The sequence below is a fragment of the Oncorhynchus gorbuscha genome, linkage group LG20, assembly GCF_021184085.1.
Source record: "Oncorhynchus gorbuscha isolate QuinsamMale2020 ecotype Even-year linkage group LG20, OgorEven_v1.0, whole genome shotgun sequence".
Classification (NCBI taxonomy): Eukaryota; Metazoa; Chordata; class Actinopteri; order Salmoniformes; family Salmonidae; genus Oncorhynchus; species Oncorhynchus gorbuscha.
The window spans coordinates 12292308-12315259 of NC_060192.1; the positions used below are offsets into that span (position 1 = coordinate 12292308).

General features: G+C 43.1%; 1 protein-coding gene across 2 annotated transcripts in view; it reads left to right on the plus strand.

Moving 5' to 3' along the window:
• Positions 1-8463: 8463 nt before the first annotated feature.
• The window catches only part of LOC124007061 (uncharacterized protein C18orf25 homolog), a 28079-nt gene continuing 13590 nt past the window's right edge, over positions 8464-22952 (plus strand). For both annotated transcript variants that reach the window (XM_046317337.1, XM_046317338.1), the window contains exons 1-2: positions 8464-8642; positions 9745-10599. In XM_046317337.1, coding sequence (XP_046173293.1) covers positions 9816-10599 — 784 coding nt within the window. In that variant the 5' untranslated portion in view covers positions 8464-8642; positions 9745-9815. The remainder of the gene's footprint in view (positions 8643-9744; positions 10600-22952) is intronic.

Consider the following 22952-nt stretch of genomic DNA (forward strand, 5'->3'; position numbering starts at 1 on the left):
CTATCGGCGTTTCATTCGTAATTTCGGTCAAATTGCTGCCCCTCTCACAGCTCTTACTTCTGTCAAGACGTGTTTTAAGTGGTCCGGTTCCGCCCAGGGAGCTTTTGATCTTCTAAAAGAACGTTTTACGTCCGCTCCTATCCTCGTTACTCCTGACGTCACTAGACAATTCATTGTCGAGGTTGACGCTTCAGAGGTAGGCGTGGGAGCCATTCTATCCCAGCGCTTCCAGTCTGACGATAAGGTTCATCCTTGCGCTTATTTTTCTCATCGCCTGTCGCCATCTGAACGCAACTATGATGTGGGTAACCGCGAACTGCTCGCCATCCGCTTAGCCCTAGGCGAATGGCGACAGTGGTTGGAGGGGGCGACCGTTCCTTTTGTCGTTTGGACAGACCATAAGAACCTTGAGTACATCCGTTCTGCCAAACGACTTAATGCTCGTCAAGCTCGTTGGGCGTTATTTTTCGCTCGTTTCGAGTTTGTGATTTCTTACCGTCCGGGTAGCAAGAACACCAAGCCTGATGCCTTATCCCGTCTTTTTAGTTCTTCTGTGGCTTCTACTGATCCCGAGGGGATTCTTCCTTATGGGCGTGTTGTCGGGTTGACAGTCTGGGGAATTGAAAGACAGGTTAAGCAAGCACTCACGCACACTGCGTCGCCGCGCGCTTGTCCTAGTAACCTTCTTTTCGTCCCTGTTTCCACTCGTCTGGCTGTTCTTCAGTGGGCTCACTCTGCCAAGTTAGCTGGTCATCCCGGTGTTCGAGGCACTCTTGCTTCTATTCGCCAACGCTTTTGGTGGCCGACTCAGGAGCGTGACACGCGCCGTTTCGTGGCTGCTTGTTCGGACTGCGCGCAGACTAAGTCAGGTAACTCTCCTCCTGCCGGTCGTCTCAGACCGCTCCCCATTCCTTCTCGACCATGGTCTCACATCGCCCTAGACTTCATTACCGGTCTGCCTTTGTCTGCGGGGAAGACTGTGATTCTTACGGTTGTCGATAGGTTCTCTAAGGCGGCACATTTCATTCCTCTCGCTAAACTTCCTTCCGCTAAGGAGACGGCACAAATCATCATCGAGAATGTGTTCAGAATTCATGGCCTCCCGTTAGACGCCGTTTCAGACAGAGGTCCGCAATTCACGTCACAGTTTTGGAGGGAGTTCTGTCGTTTGATTGGTGCGTCCGTCAGTCTCTCTTCCGGGTTTCATCCCCAGTCTAACGGTCAAGCAGAGAGGGCCAATCAGACGATTGGTCGCATACTACGCAGCCTTTCTTTCAGAAACCCTGCGTCTTGGGCAGAACAGCTCCCCTGGGCAGAATACGCTCACAACTCGCTTCCTTCGTCTGCTACCGGGTTATCTCCGTTTCAGAGTAGTCTGGGTTACCAGCCTCCTCTGTTCTCATCCCAGCTTGCCGAGTCCAGCGTTCCCTCCGCTCAAGCGTTTGTCCAACGTTGTGAGCGCACCTGGAGGAGGGTGAGGTCTGCACTTTGCCGTTACAGGGCACAGACTGTGAGAGCCGCCAATAAACGTAGGATTAAGAGTCCAAGGTATTGTTGCGGCCAGAGAGTGTGGCTTTCCACTCGCAACCTTCCTCTTACGACAGCTTCTCGTAAGTTGACTCCACGGTTCATTGGTCCGTTCCGTGTCTCCCAGGTCGTCAATCCTGTCGCTGTGCGACTGCTTCTTCCGCGACATCTTCGTCGCATCCATCCTGTCTTCCATGTCTCCTGTGTCAAGCCCTTTCTTCGCACCCCCGTTCGTCTTCCCTCCCCCCTCCCGTCCTTGTCGAGAGCGCACCTATTTACAAGGTACGTAGGATCATGGACATGCGTTCTCGGGACGGGGTCACCAATACTTAGTGGATTGGGAGGGTTACGGTCCTGAGGAGAGGAGTTGGGTTCCGTCTCGGGACGTGCTGGACCGTTCACTTATTGATGATTTCCTCCGTTGCCGCCAGGATTCCTCCTCGAGTGCGCCAGGAGGCGCTCGGTGAGTGGGGGGGGTACTGTCATGTTTTGTCTTATATTGTCTTGTCATTTTGCTTTTCCTTCTGTTCGTTTTCCCCCTGCTGGTCTTTTTAGGTTCGTTCCCCTTTTTCTCTCTCCCTCCCTCTCTCTCTTCTCTCTGTCGTTCCGTTCCTGCTCCCAGCTGTTCCTATTCCCCTAATCAATCATTTAGTCTTCCCACACCTGTTCCCTATCTTTTCCCTGATTAGAGTCCCTATTTCTCCCCTTGTTTTCCGTTTCTGCCCTGTCGGATCCTTGTATATTGTTCACCGTGCTGTGTCTTTGTATCGCCCTGTCGTGTCGTGTTTCCCTCAGATGCTGCGTGGTGAGCAGGTGTCTGAGTCTGCTACGGTCAAGTGCCTTCCCGAGGCAACCTGCAGTTTATTATCGAGTCTCCAGTCAGTTCTCGTGATTACGAGTGAAATTGTTTTTATGCTTTATTTACCGCTCCGATTTGTCTAGGAGTATTGCTATTTCCTTAAACTGGATTAAAGACTCTGTTTTTCGCCAAGTCGCTTTTGGGTCCTCATTCACCTGCATAACAGTAACACATAATAAAACAATTGGTTGCCCATTACTATCACTTATTAGGCTCTAACCATCATTTATTCACATTACTTTAATAAAGTATTTCAGTTGTGTACATTACATTTTTATTTTATTTAAGTCATCATCTCATGTCTGCTCAGGCAGTAGCAGCCAGCCAACCAGCCATCTATCAAAAAGTCATAATTCAGGCTAGTAGGCTGGCTAGCTGCTAACCTAGCTGCATAGCTACCTGCTGTCTGATTAAATCACAATTTCAGTAGTTCTTCAAAGTAGATAAGGCAAACTTTTAAGCGGAACTCCACCTGCTGATTTGGGCAAGTTTTTGGGGTTGCTCAAAAAAAGCTAGCATCCATGACAGAAGACAAACATGAATTAGCTTGAGGGTGTGGTTTGATATGGGTGTTTTTTGGGTATGTCCTTGCCACCACCAAGACACCCATCTGTCAGAACCTTGCCCGCAGCCGTTTCCCCCCACTCAATCACAAACCTCCTGCAGGTTGTTCTCAATAACTAAGGTGAGATGCCAGAGGAAGCTAGCCTACAGAGTAATATGAGAAGAATGCAATGGCTGAATTTATATAGATATTCTAAAATAAGTGTTTTGATACCTTTTAAATGTAGTAGCAGGTCTATGTGGAATAAACAACCCCTTAAATAATACCATAGAAGCAGTGTCCTGCTAAAATATCTTTCATCTTTCATTCCCAGCCGATGCAGATACTGTGCCTATCGTCATTTTGTCAGGTGGTAATTGGGCTACCTTGGCAAACAGAGTGGTCATACTGGCCTGGGTGGTGTCCCCTATACAACGGGAGTTCCCTGATCCTGGTGCATAATAGTTTTTCTCCCTCCTGATATTGACTAATACCATTAAATTCAATAATAAAAAAACAATACAAGTAAAAGTTGTGTCTAGTAAAATTATAATGCCGAGTGACAGGTCTCTCTCCATTCAGAGAAATTAGTCAGTCTGGACTTCATCACATCATCTGAAAAGTCTCCATGTGCTGGCTACATACATATTTCTGTGATCGCATACAAACAGTCACTGTTCTATTACTAAATGTAGTTAGGATAAGCAATATCTGACACACAAAGAGGTATGTTGAAATTGATATTTACATTTACATTTAAGTCATTTAGCAGACGCTCTTATCCAGAGCGACTTACATGTTGACGTTTGAACAGGTCAGATAAAAATCTAACTAATTATGATCTCCCCCATCAAATGACTGAGCATCTCCGGTCCATCTGTAGAAAAATGCAAGTTGAGGTAGAGTTAATCAGTGACACATGGAATGAAAAGGATGCTTCTATTACTGGACATTTGCGCTGTACTGTATTATTAGTAATCACCTCATTGTGGATGTGTTGAGTGGATGTGTTAAGTGCCAGGTCTCACTTCATCTCATGCATCACAAACACAATCACTGTTATATTACCAATGGCAGTTAGGGTTAGGTGATAACCGACCTACAAACATATACTATGTTGAAGTTTGAACAGGTCAGACTAAACCTACGTAATTCTGTTATTCTTCATTGACGACCATTGGTGAGAAGACAAAAGGTGAGGCTGGAGGGCAAGGTCTTTGCTAGAGCCCCATTGATGGGCATAGCAGCGTAGATCATCTCATGGCCCCTCAAAGATACTGGTCGGTCACACACATACAGAGCACATTATCAATGCTAGTTGTGATTAGATTAGCCTGGTGGAAACCAACTTGATCGCAGCGTTACTTTCTATTTCACTTCAGATATCATACAAAAGGAAGTGAATTAGAATGTGAACCCAGTGATCAGGCTGGTTCCACCAGGCCAGGTTGTGCCCTGGACATTATATGCATCTAAAAAGTAGGAAATAAACAACAAATAATGTCAGTTTACATAAATGATGTTTCACAATTGGGTTATGAAATGTATCAAAGTAATGAAGTGGGTTACCTTCTGTATTTGTGCAAGCCTGTGAAAGCTGTTGCCGCTGACAGGTGAAGGTTGCTGATACTTGCCAACATGTGGCTGACTGTTCCATTCATAGTAATGCTCAAAGCGAGGTCACCACCCATACGTAAAATGTATGCACACATGACTGTAAGTCGCTTTGGATAAAAGCGTCTGCTAAATGGCATATATTATTATTATATATTATGTCTACATTATATGCGTTACAGATGTAGACTGAATGGCTCAAGGTTGGGTTAGATTCAAGCCGGTGACGCCATTACACTATGCAACCAACTGTGACATGTTTTGCTATAACCCATGGTTGGTTTGAGTTTGTTGCTGCTAGTTAGTACACCATTGAAGTCAGACATGAGTTAGCTAGTACCACCATAGCTGCATCCAATATTTATATGTGTCCTAGACATGGTTTGCACCTTGGAGGCTAATGTGACTGTTTTGTCTAAATTACAGTACAGTCCCTTGTTAGAATCCAGGATGTATCACATCCGGCCGTGATTGGGAGTCCCATAGGGCGGTGCACAATTGGCCCAGTGTTGTCCAAGTTTGGCCGTCATTGTAAAGAACAATTTGTTCTTAACCGACTTGCCTAGTTAAATATGTTTAAATAAAAATATAATAAACATAAGATGACATTGCTAAAGTAGGCAAAAAAATTAAAGGAAACAACATTGCCATATTATGTAATCAAATGTACTTTAGAGAGATGGCAATGTTGCCATTAGTAAGTGGCTAAGTTTGTCGAAAATAGCTAGCAATGCTAATGTTAGCTAGCAGGGTCAACCCCACCACTGCGGACCAACAAACTCCAACCACTTATTCTTCCTGATAGAGTCCTTGGCACCAGAGAACAAGGCTGACATTTTACGTATTCCTAACCAATTGTGTTTTTTTGTTCGTTTCTTTGCGTTGTTTGAAACTTGTTTTTGAAACTTATTTTGTACATAATGTTGCTGCTACCTTCTCTTATGACCGAAAATAACTGCGATTACTCACCACGGACTGGAAGAATCCTTTTTTTCCTTTAACGAGCCCGGCGTGAATGATATACGGCTTCCCTGGGAACAGGTCCAGATCCCCGTCATTTGCGTGAAGAGAAGGCAGAGAAAAAGGGGCCAGGGGGCGGGCTGCCTTCTGAGAATTCGTAGGCGATCGAATAAACCCCCCCTTCCTTCCATCCACCCCAACAGATCCACAGATTATGCAATCTCTATTGCACTCCACACTGCCCTTTCCCACCTGGACACAAGGAACACCTATGTGAAAATGCTATTCCTTGACTACAGCTCAGCGTTCAACAACCTAGTGCCCTCAAAGCTCATCAATAAGCTGAGGACCCTGGGACTAAACACCTCCCTCTGCAACTAGATCCTGGAGTTCCTGACAGGCCACCCCCAGGTGGTAAGGGTAGGTAACAGCACATCCGCCATGCTGATCCTCAACACAGGGGCCCCTCAGGGGTGCGTGCTCAGTCCCCTCCTGTATTCCCTGTTCACTCATGACTGCACGGCCAGGCACGACTCCAACACCATCATGAAGTTTGACGATGACACAACAGTGATCACCGACAATGATGAGGCAGCCTATAGGGAGGAGGTCAGAGACCTGGCCGTGTGGTGCCAGGACAACAACCTCTCCCTCAATGACATGAAGATAAAGGAGATGATGGTGGACTACAGGAAAAAAAGGACCAAGCATGCCCCCATTCTCATCGACAGGGTTGTAGTGGAGCAGGTTGAGATCTTCAAGTTCCTTGGTGTCCACATCTCCGTCAAACTAACATGGTCCAAGCACACAAAGACAGTCGTGAAGAGGGCACAACCAAATCTATTCCCCCTCAGAAGACTGAAAGATCTGGCATGGGTCCGCAGATCCTCAAAAGGTTCTACAGCTGCACCATCGAGAGCATTGGTTGCATCACTGCCTGGTATGGCAACTGCTCGGCCTCCGACCACAAGGCGTTACAGAGGGTAGTGCATATGGCCCAGTATGCATACGGCCCAGTACATCACTGGGGCCAAGCTTCCTGCCATCCAGGACCTCTACACGGTTTCAGAGGAAGGCCCTAAAAATTGTCAAAGACTCCAGCCACCCTAGTCATAGACTGTTCTCTCTGCTACTGCACAGCAAGCGGTACCGGAGCGTCAAGTCTAGGTCCAAGAGGCTTCTAAACTGCTTCTACCCCCAAGCCATAAGACTCCTGAACATCTACCCCCAAGCATTACCCCCCCCCCCCCCCCCCCCCACCGGTATCCCTCTGTGTATAGTCTCGCTATTGTTGTTTTACTGCAACTCTGTAATTACTTGTAACTTTTATTCCTTACTTGTATTTTTTATTGCATTGTTGGTTATGAGCTCGTAAGTAAGCATTTCACTGTAAGGTTGTATGTGGGGCATGTGACTAATAAAATTTGATTTGATTTAGAAGGGCATGCAACCCATAGTTGGTCAATTCGTATAGGGCTTTTCAGTCTCAAAACTGTGGGCGATGAAACAACGGAGCCCCATTCAATGTAGGGAAGCAAAGTGGGCGGAGGGGCAATTATCATGTGAAGCTTGGCAAAAAGCAGCATGACTTGTTGACATAATTGTAATCCAAACCTAACCTTAATTTCCTTGTTGTGACACACTGAGCTTCCAAACTCTGATTTAGACAAAACTGACTGACCCAAATTATTATACTTACACTTTGTGAGGATTAATCATGTTATGATGTTTTAAGCTGGTAGTATTTGCCATTCTGCTTTCCTGTGAAATGGGTTTCTCCTCCCTCTGCAGCAAGTTGCCACGTTGAAACAAAAAATGATACCTTTGTAAAAGAAACTAGAACCCTACAGAGATTTGACGCCATTAAGAAATGTTAGTGTTTTTTAAATTTTCATTTAAAATTTTCAAAATTTGTGGTATGCTTTTCTTAATATCGTATTTCCCCATTAGAGTCCATCTCTTGTGGAAGTAAAAATTGAAGCGGCAAAGCGAGAATTTGGGAGTTTTGCCAACATGAACTTTGTGATAATACTGTACATTGTGACACTTATATTTTAAGTTAACTGTTCTCCATGTCTAAAGGGCTGCCTTTAAAATGACACATTTTGGGGATGGTAAGTGTTGAAAGTATTTTTAAAGATAATACATGATTATGGAAATCATAAAGGTTTTTCATTAACTTGTCATGGGCTGTTTAGGCTATATTCTTTCCAGAATGTGTCTAAGGGTATCTTTAGCTGTCTTACAAAATCATAGGTAGGAAAGTAAAGATGAGCCACAAATAAGTTTCCTATGAAAACAATGCAACGGTAAACATGTCGTCCCCCACAAATGATGCAGCTGATTGGTGGTGCTTCCTATCATTCAGAAGTTATGTAGCATGCTAGGGTGACAATGCCTGACATGTACGTTTCCCAGGTCCGTTGAACGTTCAAAATCAGTGTAAGAACACTTTTTAAAGCCAAAAAGGATAACATGATCAAACTTTCAAAATGAGTCATTTTTGGCTAGCCACAACAGTCAAGTAGCTAGCTGTTTAGCTTTCTAGCACATTCACTAATTAACAAGCTAGTTAGCTACCACATGTTATTGTCAAAATGTCAGAGTAGTTTGACCATTCAGACAAGTGACATGTCCAGGAATCAGATTTGCATAGTATTGGACTTCAAATGAAATGTGGCTTGAAATATCTGATTCCATGTACTTGTTGCCTGTTCAGACTGCAGGAAAAAGAACAGATTCGAATCGGATATACAAAATAAATTGGATTTGAGTCACTTCAAACTGTCAATGTGAGCACGGCTTTATTGATTTAAGTTCAAAACCAATATGCACAGTGCACATGAAACAACCTGAATTGATTACGTAGCTACACTACCTCCTAGACGCATCGAGGTGCTAGTTTTCCCTAATGTCATTTACAACCACGGAAGTGACGCACATTTTTATGTGAACATCGGCCGGTGGGGACATTTTGAAATAAGTAGCTAGCTGGTATTCGTATGTGTGAATGGACTAAGGTTGACGTTGCAAGTGTATTATTTGTATAAGTCATACATAAATATATATGCATATATAAAAATAAGATGTCACAGAAGTCGGACACTGAAGAAACAAGCGTGTAACACCCGGTCCAAGGTAAGATGCTAGCTAGCATGTTCGCCTGCATAGCTAGATACGCCGTCAGTGCTAACTGGCTAGCATACCATGGCTAGCTAAAGGAATGCGTTTTAAATCGAATCGTCACTAGCATAGCTAATGTTACGTCTCTTTCATTTTAGGTAGTTGGCTAACTACGTAGTTATCTGCCCAGCGGGTTCGTGCTAGTATAACAAATGCATGGATGACCATGTTTACAAATCACCCGTCCTTCCCCGCAACTGAATCCACTGGTCAAAAACAATCGATTTATGGGAAACTTGCAGCCTTTCTCAGTAGCGGCCCGCAATTCAGGGCGTTCCTGCATGTGGGCATTCCTGCATTGCGTCCAAGCATCCCATTGGTTCCTGTATTAAAGCCCTTCTCCTCCTCCTATTCACCAGCCATCTTCATGCTTGTGAGGCACTTGATATTCAGGATTTCCCCTGATTGTCAATGCGATTAAAATGTGTCAAAAGAGAAATGCAAGTATTTGAGTTTTTCTGGAGCAAAGGACACTGTCTACCGATGTCCTAGCTTGCTACCTGTTTCGTCCCACCAGCTGTGTACCAGAGTCCTAGCAAGCACACAGTGACCTTTGCTCCCGCCTGCCGAACACCTGCCCTCAGAACTGCGGGTTAAGTGGTGCACGACTGGTGGGGGTGAAAGACACTAGCTAGCTACAGTTCTAGCCCCCGCCTCTTCTTTTGTGGGGTTTATCGGCAGTTGGCATCCAACGTTACAGTACAGTACTGTACAGCCCCCCCCCCCCCACACACTCACACACTAATCCAGCTACCTAGCCAGACAGCTAAGCTCCCATTAGCCAGCTAGCAAAGAAGAAGAATAGCCAGCTTCCTTGGGCTTTTGAACCAAACAGTCTGTGTGAAGTTGCATTTCTTTATATATATATGTGTGTGTGTGTGTGTGTGTGTGTGTGTGTGTGTGTGTGTGTGTGTGTGTGTGTGTGTGTGTGTGTGTGTGTGTGTGTGTGTGTGTGTGTGTGTAAAAATGCAGGAGACACATTTCAGTTGAATGCATTCAGTTATACAACTGACCAGGTATCACCTTTTCCCTAAATATATATGTGTTGTTGTTCCAGGTGAGTTCCTGTCCAGGCCCACTCTTCTAAGACAGTCAGACCACAGGGCCCTACTCTCAACTAGCCTTAAGATGGCAGACACAGAGGAGTTTGTGGATGGCGAGAACCTCCCAGAGTGTCCTGCACAGGTGGGGTCAGCAGCTGCTTTTAGGGGGGAGCAGGGGGAGCCCTTTAAAACAGAGAGCACCACCAGCTTTCCACCAGGAGAAGAGTGGGACAGTCCCTTGCAGATGGAGGGTGAGCCCAGCCTGCTCTCCATGCCCTGCCTCATGAAGGAGCTAAGGAGAGACTCTCCAGAGTCCCAGCACGCCTCCACCAGCAGTGACAAGCCCGCCTCAGGCCACGTCTACGAGAGCGACTCCTCCAACCCCTGTATGCTCTCGCCCTCCTCCAGTGGCCACCAGGCCGACTCAGACACACTCTCTTCTGGTGAGGAGGGAGCCGCCTCGCGGGCGTCAGGGGATGAGGGCACCACGGTGGCTGACACCGGGCTGGCAGCAGGGTGTCAAACGTCATCGTCAAGCAGGCAAAAGTCCCGGCGTTCACGTTCTGAAAGTGAGATGTCCACCAACACAATGGCAGCCAAGAAGAACCGCTGCCAGCCGGCTGTGGCAGGAGGAGCAGGCAGCGAGAAGCAGACCAACGGCCGGCTGGCTAAAGTCAAAGGTCACCGGAGCCAGAAGCACAAGGAGCGGATACGGCTGCTGAGGCAGAAGCGTGAGGCAGCGGCGAGGAAGAAGTACAACCTGCTGCAGGACAGCAGTACAAGTGACAGCGACCTCACCTGTGACTCTAGCACCAGCTCCTCTGAAGATGAGACATCAGGCGGCAAGACAATCACCACAGATATCCCAGGTAACAATCAACACCAGACACATTCACCCCAACCCACCCAGCGGTAATATTCACCACATGTATATCCCATGTTAAATACATTTACTACAGACATTCCAAGTAACCCACATTTAGCATACCATGAAGTAACAATCACTATACATTTGCTCCAGACATCACAGGTATAGTGCATTTGGAAAGTATTCAGACCCATTGACTTACACATTTTGTTACATTACAGCCTTATTCTAAAATGGATAGTTTTTTCTTTCTTCCTCACAATACCCCATAATGACAAAGCAAAAACTATTTTATTTTAGGAAATGCCAATTTTTTAAATCAATAAAAATATTACATTTACATAAGCATTTACTCAGTACTTTGTTGAAGCACCTTTGGCAGTGATTACACCCTCAAGTCTTCTTGTGGATGACACTACAAGCTTGGCACACCTGTATTTGGGTTGTTTCTCCCATTCTTCTCTGTAGATCCTCTCAAGCTCTGTCAAGTTGGATGGGGAGCTGCACAGCTATTTTCAGGTCCCTCCAGAGATGTTCGATATGGTTCAAGTCCGGGCTCTGACTGACTCGATGACATTCAGAGACTTGTCCTGAAGCCACACCTGCATTGTCTGTGTGCTTGCGGTCATTGTCTTGTTGGAAGCTGAACCTTTGCCCCAGGTCCTGAGCGCTCTGGAGCAGGTTTTCATCAATGATCTCACTGTACTTTGCTCTGTTCATCTTTCCTTCGATTCTGACTAGTGTCCCAGTCACTGCAGCTGAAAAACATCCCCACAGCATGATGCTGCCACCACCATGCTTCACCGTAGTGATGGTGCCAAGTTTCCTCTAGACCTGATACTTGGCATTTAAGCCAAATAGTTCAATCTTGGTTTCATCAGACCAGAGAATCTTGTTTCTCATATTCTGAGAGTCCTTTAGGTTCCATTTGGCAAACTCCAAGCGGTCTGTCATGTGCTTTTTACTCTGGAGTGGCTTCCGTCTGGCCACTCTACCATAAATGCTTGATTTGTTGTCTTTCTGGAAGGTTCTCCCATCTCCACTGAAGACCTCTGGAGCTCTGTCAGAGTGACCGTCGCGTTCTTGGTCAAGGCCCTTCTCCCCAGGTGCTCAGTTTGGCCCGGCGGCCAGCTCTAGGAAGAGTCTTGGTGGTTCCAAACTTCTTCCATTTAAGAATGATGGAGGTCACTGTGTTCTTGGGGACCTACAGTGCTGCAGAAATGTTTTGGTACCCTTACCCAGATCTGTGCCTCGACACAATCCTGTCTTGGAGCTCTACGGATAATTCCTTCGACCTCATGGCTTGGTTTTTGCTCTGACATGCACTGCAACTCTGGAACCTTGTATAGATTGTTGTGTGCCTTTCCAAATCATGTCCAATCAAGTTGTATAAACATTTCAAGGTTAACCTATGGAAACAGGATGCACCTGAGCTCAATTTCGAGTCTCATAGCGAAGGGTCTGAATACTTATGGAAATAAGGTATTCTTTTTTTATTTTATACATTTGCAAAAATGTCAAAAAACCTGTTCGCTTTTTCATTATGGGGTATTGTGTGTAGATTGAGGAACATTTTTTATTTAATCAGTTTTAGAATACGGCTGTAGAGGCTGTAAACATTTCTAGAGACATTTCAGATGAGTCACTCCACATACATTCACTAGAGACGTGAAGTAATGATTGCTCCCAAGCCAATGCAATCACTCACTGGCACTTCTGGTTATTCATGTTTGCTCATCTGAAATGGATACTAGCACAGGCATCACTGAGTGTTGAATGTTTTAATGACTGTTCCACTGTTTTAATTTGTCTCCATTCACCATGCCTTTTGAAGATTACAACACATCGCGTCTTTACTACGTAATCCACACGTCGGTAGTGTTCTTGTTGAACTGTGACTGTCGTTATTGGCAAGTTGTGGGAATATAGACATCATTTATTGAGAATGTTACAATTGGGTTATTGTTTAACCTCTAATTTGCTAGTTTGTTCTGTGCTGTTGTAGGGAGCAATTCTTTACCACAGTATATGACCTCACTGGGTGTTATTCACTGAGAACAGTGTGCAGCGGTAACCTTGTGACACAGTAACCTTGTGTAGTGACATAGTAGTAACCTTGTGTAGTATCTCAAAGCTGTGACATACCATAGTAGTAAATGTGTCATTCACGTTGAAGGCGTACATAGTATTGCGTTGTTCCATTTGATTTCAATCACTTTTTGACCGCACATTATTTTGATTTGAACAAAACTTTCCATATTTGTCCTTTGTATAAGTGGTCAGAAATTGAAGTTGACCCATTTTGCATACCCTACCCTACCACGAGACATCCATGTCTTAATCACTGGAAAAGGTAAAGAGTTGAGTTTGATATTTAAAAACTAGTTTGTTTGTTAAGTTGGTTAGGACATCTACTTTGTGCATGAGACAAGTCATTTTTCCAACAATTGTTTACAGGCAGATTATTTCACTTGTAATTCACTGTACCACAATTCCAGTGTGTCAGAAGTTTACATACACTAAATTGACTGTGCCTTTAAACAGCTTGGAAAATTCCAGAAAATTATGTCATGGTTTTAGAAGCTTCTGATAGGCTAATTGACATCTTTTGAGTCAATTGGAGGTGTACCTGTGGATGTATTTGAAGGCCTACCTTCAAACTCAGTGCCTCTTTGCTTGACATCAAAATAAATAAAACATAATCGGCCAAGACCTCAGGGAAAAAATTGTAAACCTACACAATTCTGGTTCATCCTTGGGAGCAATTTCCAAACGCCTGAAGGTGTCACATTCATCTGTACAAACAATAGTACGCAAGTATAAACACCATGGGATCACGCAGCCGTCATACCGCTCAGGAAGGAGACGCGTTCTTTCTCCTAGAGATGAACGTACTTTGGTGCAAATCAATCCCAGAACAACAGTAAAGGACCTTGTGAAGATGCTGGAGAAAACAGGTGCAAAAGTATCCATATCCTCAGTAAAACGTGTCCTATATCAACACAACCTGAAAGGTCGCTCAGCAAGGAAGAAGCCACTGCTCCAAAACCGCCATTTAAAAAAGCCATACGGTTTGCAACTGCACATGGGGAAAAAGATCATAGTTTTTGGAGAAATGTCCTCTGGTCTCATGAAACAAAAATATAACCGTTTGGCCATAATGACCATTTTATGTTTGGGGGAAAAGGGGGGATTGCTTGCAAGCCGACGAACACCATCCCAACAGTGAAGCATGGGGGTGTTAGCATCATGTTGTGGGTGTGCAGGAGGGACTGGTGTACTTCTTCACAAAATAGATGGCATCATGAGGTAGGAAAAGTGTGGATATATTGAAGCAACAACTCAAGACCTCAGATCTCAAGACCTCTAAAGCTTGGTCGCGAATGGGTCTTCCAAATTGACCGGGTAGGCCATTTGAGAACAAGTTCTCATTTACATCTGCGACTTGGCCAAGTTAAAGCAAGCAGTGCGACACAAACAACACGTTTACATGGAATAAACAAAGTACAGTCAAAAACACAGTCTATATACAGTGTGTGCAAATGGCGTGAGGAGGTAAGGAAAATAGGCCAAAGTAGTTACAAATTAGCAAATTGGAGTGATAGATTTTCAGATGATGATGTGCAAGTAGAAATATGGTGTGCAAAACAGTGAAAAACAATATGGGGATGAGGTAGGTAGATTGGATGTTACAGGAAGGCCATAAAGATCATCAAGGACAACAACCACCCGAGCCACTGCCTGTTCACTCCGCTATCATCCAGAAGGCGAGGTCAGTACAGGTGCATCAAAGCTGGGACCGAGAGACTGAAAAACAGCTTCTATCTCACGGCCATCAGACTGTTAAACAGCCACCACTAACATTGAGTGGCTGCTGCCAACACACTGACTCAACTCCAGCCATTTTAATAATGGGAAATGATGTAAAATATATCACTAGCCACTTTAAACAATGCTATCTATTATGTTTACATACCCTACATTATTCATCTCATATGTATACGTATATACTGTACTCTAATACATGTATCACTAGCCACTTTGAACTATGCCACTTTGTTTACCTACTCATCTCATATGTATATACTGTACTCGATACCATCTACTGTATCTTGCCTATGCCGCTCTGTACCATCACTCATTCATATATCTTTATGTACATATTCTTTATCCCCTTACACTGTGTATAAGACAGTAGTTTTGGAATTGTTAGTTAGATTACTTGTTGGTTATTACTGCATTGTCGGAACTAGAAGCACAAGCATTTCGCTACACTCGCATTAACATCTGCTAACCATGTGTATGTGACAAATACAATTTGATTTGATTTTGATTTGGTTGTGTACAGCTGCAGCGATTGGTTAGCTGCTCAGATAGCTGATGTTTAAAGTTAGTGGGGGAGATAAATCTCTGACTTCAGCTTTTTTTTGCGCAATTCGTTCCAGTCATTGGCAGTAGAGAACTGGAAGAAAAGGTGGCCAAAGGAGGTGTTGACTTTGGGGATGAGAAATACCTGCTGGAGCACGTGCTACGGGTGGGTGTTATCGTGACCAGTGAGCTGAGATAAGGCGGGGCTTTATCTAGCAAAGCCTTATAGATGACCTGGAGCCAGTGGGTCTGGCGACAAATATGTAGTGAGGGCAATGACCCCAAGCATACTTTCAAAGTTGTGGCAAACTGGCTTAAGGACAACAAAGTCAAGGTATTGGAGTGGCCATCACAAAGCCTTAACCTCAATCCTATAGAATATTTGTCGGCACAAGTGAAAATGTGTGTGTGAGCAAGGAGGCCTACAAACCTGACTCAGTTATACCAGCTCTGTCACGAGGAATGGGCCAAAATTCACCCAACTTATTATGGGAAGCTTGTGGAAGGCTACGTGAAACGTTTGACCCAGGTTAAACAATTTAAAGGCAATGCTACCAAATACTAATTGAGTGTATGTAAACTTCTGACCCACTGGAAATGTGATGAAAGAAATAAAAGCTGAAATAAGTCATTCTCTCTGCTATTATTCTGACATTTCACATTCTAAAAATAAAGTAGTCAGCCTAATTGACCGAATACAAGGAATTTTTACTTGGATTAAATGTCAGGAATTGTGAAGTTTACTAAGGTGTATGTGAACTTCCGACTTCAACTGTATGGTGTGTGTGTGTATATATTGTTTCTCCCACAATGGTGTAGTTTAGACTGTATTTTGCATAAGGTGAGTTGTGCCTACCATCAGCAGAGACAAAGCATTCTTCTCTTGAATATTTTACCAGGCAAGTCAGTTAAGAACAAATTCTTATTTTCAATAACAGCCTAGTTCGGGGGCAGAACGAAAGATTTGTACCTTGTCAGCTCGGGGGTTTGAACTTGCAACCTTCCGGTTACTAGTCCAACGCTCTAACCACTAGGCTGCCCTGCCGCCCCAATATGGGGTAGGTATATTTCAATCATAGAATCGACATATCCCTTCAGACTGCTGCAATCGGATTGTTAAATTCCAATTACTACCACAAAGATGTCTGCTGGTCCAGCCACCATCGAATGTCAACATAAATAGTGAGGTCTACTCTATTGCCTATATTTCTATTTCAATGGGTTTCCTATGGAAGATTGACAGTATAATGTAAAACCTCTTTATGCGATCATTTGAAAGTTGAAATGTCAATTCTATTCCCATTTCAGTACATTTATCAGCCAAAACATGACACCCACCCTGTATTCAAGAGCATGCTGTTTCTCAAACAATGGCAAGCACAACATAAACACTTCAAATCATGTAAAATAGGGTCTACGGTAGAGAACTACCGATAAACAACTGAGCTCATATATCGGGCCGATATTGCCCTTTTCTAGTCTATCTAATGCCATGTCGGAAAATCAGCAGCAAGCTCCTTCTCCAAAAGAAAGGTTCGGTATTGCGAACTGAATTTAACCAAAATTATAGTAACCAAAATTAAACTCCTGTTGCAAATATTAGTTAATTTGCCAATCAGGCTCATGTCGATGTGCCCCGACATGCATGCAATAAGCTAGCCAGCTATCTAGCAAAGCATCTGTTAGCAAATATTACGATAACTAACCCTTTAATTTGTGTTGTTGGGTAGCTTGCTATATTAGCTACCTTGCTGGTTAGATAAACATGATGCTATGAGCTAATTGCCAATGTAACTAGCTAACGTTAGTTGGTTAGTTATCATTTTGAGCATGCACCATTTTCAGCAACAAGCCATCTGATTTGCACTGTAAGGTTAGCTATTTCCTGGTGTGCTGATTTGACTAGCCGCAGTTGTATCCTTGAATTGAAAAGTCTGATTAGATTGCTATAATAGGGGAATAATTAAGTGTTTGTCATCCTTAGCACCACAGACTCCACTGATCAGCCAGAACAAGCTCAATAAGTCAATGCATGCACACGCTCTTATTGAATGGGCATTCACCTGTATTGTGAGTAGGCTTATGCCATCTTAATTTATTTAGGTTATCAAGAGATTTACCATTCAGATAAAATTATTACCGTTATGTCGTTAGATTGGTTACACTTTTTATTTTATTTTAATTGATGCATTATAATTCATACAAGACTTCATTTTCTAATTTAATGATTTTGAAATCGGCCTAAAATATTGGCCATCTTGACCCCCCCAAAAATCAGTATCTGCATCAGCCTTAAAAAATCCATATGGGTCATTCTCTAGTCTAAGATACAACAAATGTGAAAAATTCACAGTTGATGTAAAAGGTCAAATGTAAAAATAAAAATAAATTATTAAACATTTGTAAAAAAAATTGTTTGACAACCCTGTTTGTAAGCTTTTATATTAAACTCAACAATTTACCTTTTCCAGTGACGAAGACAGGGCTGTCTCATGGTAGTGGGGGTATGCAAAATGGCTCAGCTTTGAGCACCTCTCCTAAATGTTGTGGCATTCAGGTCCAAACAGTTACTTTCTGACGACTTCTATTATGGTCAAATATGTCTACCTTTGTTCAAATTTAAAAGGAGTGCGCTCAAAAGGGATTGAAATCAAATGGAACCACCCTATTGTGATTTACTTCTCCCTGTCCTTTGTCATAGAGAGACTGATGCAGAATGGAATGAGATGTCTCCATCTTCCAGAGCCTTCCAGTAGTTCACCATGCCATTTTGCACCGGATTTCTAGCCTACCGTGTTGGTTGTGTTGAGGAACAGTTGAATTATTCAATTTTGGCCCTTCCAGTATCCCCTAGGGGGCCAGTCCAGTGTTTTACAGACAGAAGTAGCACCTGTTTTCTGTGCAGTGGTTCTCGATGCAGCTGTTTTCATAGCTCTGGTTCTCGCCGCAGCTGTTTTCATAGCTCTGGTTGACTGTTACAGCAGATGCTTCAAGTCTAATAGGTTCTAATAAACACCTTTGTTGGCAATGCGGTGCCCATTTTTAGGAGATCCTCATGGGGTAGCAGGTAGCCTAACGGTTAAGAACGTTGGGCCAGTAATCAAAAGGTCGCTGGTTCGAATCCCCGAGCCGGCAAGGTGTAAAAATCTGCCATTCTGCCTTTGAGCAAGGCAGTTAACCCCCAACAACAGCTGCTCTCCTTATTCCGAGGGGTTGGGTTAAATGTGGGAGACACAATTCGGTTGAATTCATTGTTGTGCAACTGAATAGGTATCCCTTTTCCCGTCCAATGATTGCACTAACTGCAGCATCTCGTCAAAGCTAGCAAAAAAATAAACAATCATAGACTCGGTTTATAGGCATTTTTTGAGTACACCATTTTAAGATGAATTATATTCTAGATTGTCACACATTGTCTTATTGATGTTTTATAAGTGACCCTTGCGTTTGTCTTCCCTGATAATTGGAGTGAATTGATAGATTTTTATTTGACAATTTTAAAAAATATATAAAAATAACCATGTGGATACAATGGATTTAAAAATGGGTAGAGGATAATACAAAAATAGAATAATGTATTTCCATTGTCGTACCTTTTTTTAATAGCTCAAACAGTTGTCAAGGAGGGCGGTCACATGTTGCAAAGCAGAGGATCACTGGTTCGAGCCTGGTATGGGGACAGGAACAGTGGAGGAAGCTAAACTTAGCAGCACACTGACGTTGGGTTCACAAATGAGTTCTTGAATTACAGGAACAATGTGTTGTTCAACTTCAATCAGTACAATGGGTCAAATATAAATTGCCCTAGTACTGACTTGCCTAGTTAAATAAAATAAACTGTAGATCAAATAAATATCATTATTGCTTTAAGCTCTTGACCTTTCATATCGAGTTTTTTTCTTCTTCCTCTGTTTCTTACTCTGGCATTCCATTGTTATCTCAATAATGTTGCTAGCTGGTGTATTACAGTTTTGGCGTATGGTATTTCTCAGTGTTTTGTTTTTGTATTACTATGATCAGGGCACCCTTGAATGAGACCCTGGTCTCAATGGGTTTTCCCTGAATAATAATAATAATAAAATAAAAAGTTTGCAGTGCGGTGACAAATTTATATTAATTTGAGATAGAATTGTCCTTATTTAGACTGGGTTAAAGCACAGAAATAACATGGAGGTAGTGGTAAAATGCTTTGCCTGCTACTTGCCTGCTAGTGCTAGATCAAATAGGTCATATCTTGCTTGTTTAAGTACATTTGACGTCCAAGGTGGAATTTCAAAACCATGGTACTTTGTGGCTTGGTGCTTCATCTTTATTTAATGTATGCTGTAATTGTACCGTGCGTGTAGTTAGTTTCTTTATCTTATCGCCAAAACTATAGACGGTTAATCTTCAGTAAACACTTTCAATGAAGAGGTACAGCAACTCAATCTCCTAAAACACCAATTTCTGTCCGGAATGGATCTGTAGAACTCCATGTTATCAACCATTACTGCATTCCCTACACAGACCTGACTGCTACAACTGCATGAAAACTTAGTCCGTCATCATCATGAAAACATCGATCTGCACGTCAACAAAACTTGTAATTTTTTATCAAACAAACAAAAACAGTCCACCAGCGTACATGAAAAGTACTACTGTGTTTCTTATGGCTTTGGCCTCAATGTCTTTAAAGCTGGCTTCTGCCGTGCAGCGGAGGGTTCCGGAGTGAGCGCTCAGATTCAGGGCCTGTTGGACAGCTGTGGCTCGTGGGACAGGAACAGCATTGGCAGCGTGCTGGAGGAGGCCATGACGCGCTTCGCCGTGATGCAGCAGCAGACCGAGGAGCGCTTCCGCGTTTGGATGGAGAAGCTGACGCGCCTCGACTCGGACGACAGCGGCGACTCATCCATCCACTCGAGCGACGCCCCTGTGCGGCACCGTCACAGGGCGCCACGCCCGTCACTGCCCAGCTCCTTCCTTCCCTCGTCGGAGTCGCAGGAGACAATGGCGGTGTACATGTTGGCCCAGGAGAACATCACCATGAGCAGCATGTCCCCCGATCCCCTCAACAACAACGTCCTGCCTGACGTAGTGCCAGTGGCCACCCAAAATGGAAACCCGGACATTTCCGACCCCGGGCTATTGACAGTTTAGATGGGCTTGTTTGACTCATGGACTGCATTAGTGCTGTTTTTCCCGAATGGATAAAGTTCCATTACCATCACGCACACAGTGATGATTGCAGATGTGCTTTTCTGATTTCCAAATGTTATCGTTGATTTTAGTCACCAAGCCACCAATTCTACTGAAAGTCCATTATGTGCAGTGCAGTATTCCATACTAGTTAACCCGGAGAGCATGGCATTGCCTGTGTTTTTACATAAAGACTGTACAAGTACAAAAACAGGTGATTACATTTGAATGGCACTCTAAAGTCCTTCATGACTGCAGAACTTGAATCACTGTGATTCACTGCACTGAATCCATGTAAAATCTCTTAATGCGTTTTAAACAACTCAACGGAGCCAAATTACTTGTTTGTACTGCATAACATGCATCATTGACACGGACAATGCATATTTTATCGACAGAGACTGTCAAGTCAGGGCTCTCATTGTATTGCTTGCAGTATGGCCTATTCCAAAAGTATACATGTTTACCAGCTAACACACACACACACACACACTGTCAGTTCGCACAAAAACGTGCATTACAGCACCCAAGACAACCAATTAGGCAGGGGGCTGCTTCATAGCATGTGCCTTGACATACTGAATTCATGCTTGGAATGAGAACGTTGTGAGGTATATCATACTGCCATTTTACTCAGAGCAACAGCCACTAGGTTAGGATTTGTAATTGATTAAATACTGCTCTACTAACAGTAACCATTCTGGAGATAATTATATTCTTAACGCAATATACCCACTGCCCCATATGATTCCTTGAATTTGGATGTCTAACTCAAGAACGTTGTTAAACTTTTATATGTAGGTAGAGTGGATGTCTCTTTTCACCTGAACAGCTGTTGTGGTGGCACTGATACTGTGAAAGATTAGGCCTAATACAGTGATAGCAGTTGAGAGAAACGTTTTTTATTTTTTTTTATGTGCAGATTGTGGGCCTTAGATGTGTTATCTTTTGAGTTGAACAAGAGATAAAATATCAATATTATTATTTTCATATCCTCATAGTGGTTAGTAGGGCGGGAACGATACCTGTATCACAATACTTTTTCCATGGTAAAAAAGAACACGAAGCAGATCAAACTCTTTGGTCCTTTAAAAAACTGCTGTAGATAAAATATTCTGTGCTATAGCTGGATGACAACATAATGTTTGTTTCTGACCTTAGGGCTGTTTTCCTAAATGTTAAATCTGCTTTGTTTTTTGTTTCCTTGCCACGATACTAACGCAATACTGGTATAGTCCCGGCCCTAGTAGTTAGGTGTTGGTTGTGTGTTTGTCTGCCAACCTGGCCTGTACTTGATGCAAACGCAGCCTTTTTTAGACTAGTAGTTGTATTGATAATACTTGTATTATCAAACTGAAACCAGGTTTCACACTAACACAACAGAGTTTGGGTTCCAGAGTGGTAAAGCGTATGTTTGTTTACTAGTTCCTATATCGGCCTACTTAAGATACAGGTGACAACGTGGCTTTTTCTGGTTCAGATCCTGTTGCTTGAGTCTGAACAACCTTCTCCGGTTTCTTGTAAAATAATAAAGATGGGGCCTCCCATGTGGCTCAGCGGTCTAATGCTGACCACGGTCACCAGTGGAAAGGTGTTTTCTCCGACACATTGGTGCCGCTGGCTTCCGGTTAAGCTGGTGGGTGTTAAGAAGAGCGGTTAGGCGGGTCACGTTTCCAGTGTCAAATAGTGTCAAATATGTGTTCATATGCTCATGAATTGTAGTGATTGACATTCTTTGATACATTTTTTTAACCTTTTATGTTAACAAGACTTTGTCCACCTTCCATCTCCTGCCTTTAATTTCATGGTGCACAGTTCATTTGATATATTTGGTTTGCCTTATTGTCTGGTATGGATCACAGTACTGTAAATTGTCTTCTATTTGTTTACCACAGTATTGTATCATGTCAGCATCTCACTGGAGAGCGAGCCCAGTTTTACAAGTACATCAAATACCTTTATGGTTATTCTCCATTGAGGACAGGTATGATTAACAAAGTGAGAATCTTGGTTTATATTAGTCATTTTTATCTTCATTAGGCCTAGTTATAGGGAGGGCCAAAAGAGTTGTTCCTGACCCTGTGATTCTGATCAGCCAGGAAAACTCTGGGCCCTTATCCTTTGGAGTGCCTGGCATCTGCTGTGAACGTGGTGCCCTTTTCTCTTGACTTGACTCCCATACGGCACTGTCTGCACTCACAAATTATGCAGCCGAGATTCCTATTACAACAGAGATCGACAACAGGTGGGAGTGATTTTATTTTGGCCCCCTCAAAGTTTTTAATAAAGAATGTATGTGTACAAAACATGAAGGACACATGCTCTTTCCATGACATAGCCACCCTTTGCCTTGACGGCTTTGCACACCTGGTCTATCTATTTGAAGAATCTCAAATATAACATATATATTTTGATTTGTTTAACACTACATGATTCCATATGTGTTATGTCATAATTTTGATGCCTTCGCTATTATTCTACAATGTAGAAAATAGTAAAAATAGAAACTCTTGAATTAGGTTTTCTAAAACCTTTGACCGGTAGTGTTTATATAAAACACAGTGCACTTGGAAAGTATTCAGACCCCTTCACATTGTTAGGTTACAGACTTCTTCTATTTTTTGTATAAAAAAAATATAAAAAATTCTCAGTCTACACACAATACCCCATAATGATGAAGCAAAAGGTACTTAAAAAAACAACATCCTCTTCAGATCCTCTCAAGCTCTGTCAGGTTGGATGGGGAGTGTCTCTGCACAGCTATTTTCAGCTCTCTCCAGAGATGTTAAATCGGATTCATGTCCGGGCTCT